The sequence below is a fragment of the Gadus morhua genome, chromosome 8 (genome assembly GCF_902167405.1).
Source record: "Gadus morhua chromosome 8, gadMor3.0, whole genome shotgun sequence".
NCBI lineage: Eukaryota > Metazoa > Chordata > Actinopteri > Gadiformes > Gadidae > Gadus > Gadus morhua.
Window position 1 is genome coordinate 21,814,794 of NC_044055.1, and position 3,959 is coordinate 21,818,752.

The window sequence follows — 3,959 nt, forward strand, 5'->3', positions numbered from 1 at the left end:
CACACACACACACACACACACACACACACACACACACACACACACATACATACACATTAATCATTGTCCTTATTTTTGTCCTTATGTGTCCTGTATTTAATGCTTTTCCTATTCTAACATTGTGTATTGTGTTTAACTTTGCTTGAATAACTTTTAGTGTAACTTTTGGATAAGGCCTAACCAGGGACAGGGATTGCAAATTAGCCTTGACTAGAAACCTGTATGTATGGCATCTATTTTATATTTTACATGAAACAATGTTCGATGTATTTGTCCCTACTCACTAAAATTCTAAATAAATAAATAAACCTTTGTATCTAAGGCCAGTGGTCCTCGGGTCTCCGTGTGGCTGAAGTCCTGCCCGGAGTGTGGCAGGAGGATTGATACCACAGGGAGATCAGATCATGGGAGGTCTCCTCAGACCTCATCGTGTTCAGGCGTTCAGTGAGGAAACACAAAAACACTAACTCTCTCACACGCCGCATCAAGAGCAAGCATTCCACCTGCCCAATGCAGCATTTGCATAAAAAAGAAAGCAGTTGTATATTTATTCACCCAACTTTTGAATAATCTCATGAGACGAATTCATTCTATTCGGAGATATTTATTTGAAGCGCCATGCTTACAATTCGTCGGCGAGCAAATGAATGACCCTGGACATTAGCCAATGAGCGGCCGCCTCGCACGAGCCCTCCACTTCCCCAGCACCGCGCCGCGCGCTCATTGGCAGGAGGTGATGGAGGGTCGCTTTAAGACGCGCCTTTCAGAGGACTTTAACACGAGCCATTCGCGTGCAGACGGCCGCCCCATAAATAAGGACTCGAGTTAAAGCAGAACACTGATATCTCGGGGTACCTAGGACGACAGCCCAAACAGAACCGCTATTTCTAAACGTAAGCACCTAGACAGGGGCAGAGTTGGAGTTGATACCGCTGGAGGCATATGGTGACAGGATATATGCATGCATGAACTTTTTTGGGAGCAAGAGAAAAGATCTGTGTTATTCAAAGCGTACGCACAACAACATCTGAGGATGCCCGCCAATACTCCGGAGAGATCGTCGCCCTCTTCCGTCGCTGCTTCTCCCTCGAGCGGCACCGCAACACCCGGTAAACTTCTCCGGTCCTTCTCCGAGAGCAGAAAGGTGGGCCCGTGTTCATTAAGTGGTTCCATTAGACAACACAATGGTTAATGAGCAGGCTCCTATGCTGTTTCAATCAATGCCACATACTGAGCTTCACTTTTTTCATTTCTATGTCAAGTCCTCCAAACCCATCATGGAGAAGAGGAGACGCGCACGCATCAACGAGAGCCTGGGCCACCTGAAGACGCTCATCCTGGACGCGCTCAAGAAAGACGTAAGGAGGACGATCAGCCATCTGATTGGTTGATTGGCACTCTACTAGTATAAACCCGCTTCCCTGATTTTAAAATCGTGTATAGAATTAAATGTAATGTGTATCCTGTTATTCTTCGACTCTTAGAGCTCGAGGCACTCCAAGCTGGAGAAGGCGGACATCCTGGAGATGACCGTGAAGCACCTCCGAGGCCTCCAGCGCCTCCAGATCACAGGTGGGACTGTCACTGGGGAATGCACAACACGCCAATGGGACCTCAGAATCAGAATCTGAATGAAATGAACTTTTATTACATCTTATTGTACAGGTAAACAAGAATAAACATAGTAGGCTTGGTTCCTCGAAAGCCACATAGCAGCAACAATACAAGATAAAGTAATTAAGATGAAAAAAAGTGTAAAAAAAAGTAGCAGAAGTTGAAATGAGAGAAATATGTATTGTTTCAGACCCACATCGGAACAGTTTTTAATGTTTATGATATGCCTCCGTGATGTCAAATGTCGCACGTCAAATGCCGCCCCTAGCACCAATAGGAAGCATCGCTCTGGAGCACCGTTGTGATTATGTTTTGAAAGAAGCAGATCAACAAACATAGTCCGTATGTCTACGTTATACCATTTGTTTTATGACTAAATACATGATGGCCCTGATGCCCATGATCCTCTGTTTGTCATTACAATGATAGTCACATTAATTCATAGTTACTTTATGTAGCTACTGTCGGGCACTTTGTTTACGTTTTAGTCACTTCATTTGCAGTCATTTCTCATTCTGTTTGCATTGTGGAATTATTCATCTACTGCATCAACATCTCCATATTGTATCAAGCCAGGATGTAGGCCTACAAAACAGCTTTGAAAAGGCGCTTTTTCAGGGGCGGCGAGGCTAGGGGATATAACAGCGGCGTGAAGCCTAGTGGGGCGGCGCAGCGCCGGGCGCTCATACTGGCGCGCGTCTAGCCGGCGCGCGTGTGGGCTAGTGTGTCGGAAATAATGGGGGCGTTCTTTTTGACGCGCCGCTTCGGCGCCGGTGTATGTGTTGGGCTTCAGTCAGTATACTAGTGATTTAACATCCGTCATATCCTCTGCAGCGGCTGTGAACGCGGACTCGTCCTCCCTGGGGAAGTACCGGGCCGGCTTCAGCGAGTGCGTGGGGGAGGTCACGCGCTTCCTGTCTACCTGCGAGGGAGTGAGCGCGGATGTGCGCACGCACCTCCTCGGCCACCTGGCCGCCTGCGTGTCGCAGATCAACGCCGTGAACTTCCCCGCTCAGCGCGGCGGCCAGGGCGCCGTCTACTCGCCGCACCCCGCGTCAGCACTCGGCCTCCTCGGACAGACTGTGCTGCAGCTACCAGGGACCATGGTACCACAGCAGATGAATGGGATTCCGTGTAAAAGTGTGTCTGCGATGAACTTAAGTTGCGCCGATGCGGTGAAGCTGTGCGGTGGATTTCAGGTCGTGCCTGCGGCGGACGGCCAGTTCGCGTTTCTCATCTCCAACGCGGCCCTCGCGCCGTTGAGCGCGCCAAACTGCCGACCCGCCCATGCGGCGCCGACGTCACCTGTTGAGCATCATCCTGGGACGGCAGACTCTGTGTGGAGGCCTTGGTGAAAGACAGACGACTTTAATATTTTTGGAAGGACAATTACGAAGAGACCTTTTGTAAGTTTTGTAAATGAATTTGTAAATGATTTTTCAGATGTTTATACACATTATGTTGTCACACATTCATGTTCTAAATCTTTGCATTGAGAGCCAGCCATTCTTGTACTGTTTCCACAATAGCTCTTTAAAATGCTCTCTGATAATTTCACTCTTAAGAAATGAAATAAAATAGCTTTTGAATAATTTGGTCAACTGCCCCCACCACATTTGTGAATATCGACACAGACTTATCCATCGTGAATTGTCGAATAGGTTAATTGATGGTTGAATCTCTGAGTTGATTGTTGCCACCATTAACCTAGATGCATTATCTCCCATCACGTCTCAGCACTCCCAGTAGTTTGACTGGTAACACAGGGAATGATGTATTAGAGTTCTATTAGACGAACCCTCCAAGCTCAATGCATAGCAACAGACGTTAGCATACCATAGACCACACACACACACACACACACACACACACACACACACACACACACACGCACACACATATATATATATATATATATATATATATATATATATATATATATATATATATATATATATATATAAATATAATTTTTTTTCGATTATAAATCCGCCACACTCCAGACCAATTGGAATATGTCCTTTGACAGGATTTGCTCCATTCAACTTTCCCCTCTCTCCCGGGAAGTGTGTGTTTCCCAAGGGAAGTGCGTGTTGGGTGTGACTGTCCCAGCACATGTGTACGGTGTGTGTGGCTGCCCAGTGTGAGGTTGTGTGTCTGTGTGCATTCCGTTGTGTGCGTGCGTCGAGCCCGGCCGTCCCGCAGCAAGCCACAGGGGTTGGGGGTCAGAGGTCACAGGTGCCCCTTATTCAATCTCTGCGACGCAAGGCCGCTCCGTGGGGCCGCAGCACGCTGCTCTGAACCTGGGGCCCGCTGCACAGACCTGCCTGGCCGTCTGAGGGCCT

General features: G+C 47.8%; 1 protein-coding gene across 1 annotated transcript; it reads left to right on the top strand.

Moving 5' to 3' along the window:
- Positions 1-737: 737 nt before the first annotated feature.
- Positions 738-3,197, top strand: her6 (hairy-related 6). Its single transcript, XM_030364948.1, has 4 exons — positions 738-1,144; positions 1,263-1,358; positions 1,485-1,572; positions 2,449-3,197. Exons 1-4 carry the CDS (start codon positions 962-964, stop codon positions 2,967-2,969), a joined length of 888 nt encoding a protein of 295 aa, XP_030220808.1. The 5' UTR covers positions 738-961; the 3' UTR covers positions 2,970-3,197.
- The last annotated feature ends 762 nt before the right edge of the window (positions 3,198-3,959 follow it).

Bases quoted from the DNA above. Each gene is read 5' to 3' on its own strand.
- her6 (XM_030364948.1), top strand. From the start codon at position 962: ATGCATGAACTTTTTTGGGAGCAAGAGAAAAGATCTGTGTTATTCAAA. The intron at 1,359-1,484 runs GTAAGGAGGACG...TTCGACTCTTAG, and splicing joins TGGACGCGCTCAAGAAAGAC to AGCTCGAGGCACTCCAAGCT. The intron at 1,573-2,448 runs GTGGGACTGTCA...TATCCTCTGCAG, and splicing joins CCAGCGCCTCCAGATCACAG to CGGCTGTGAACGCGGACTCG.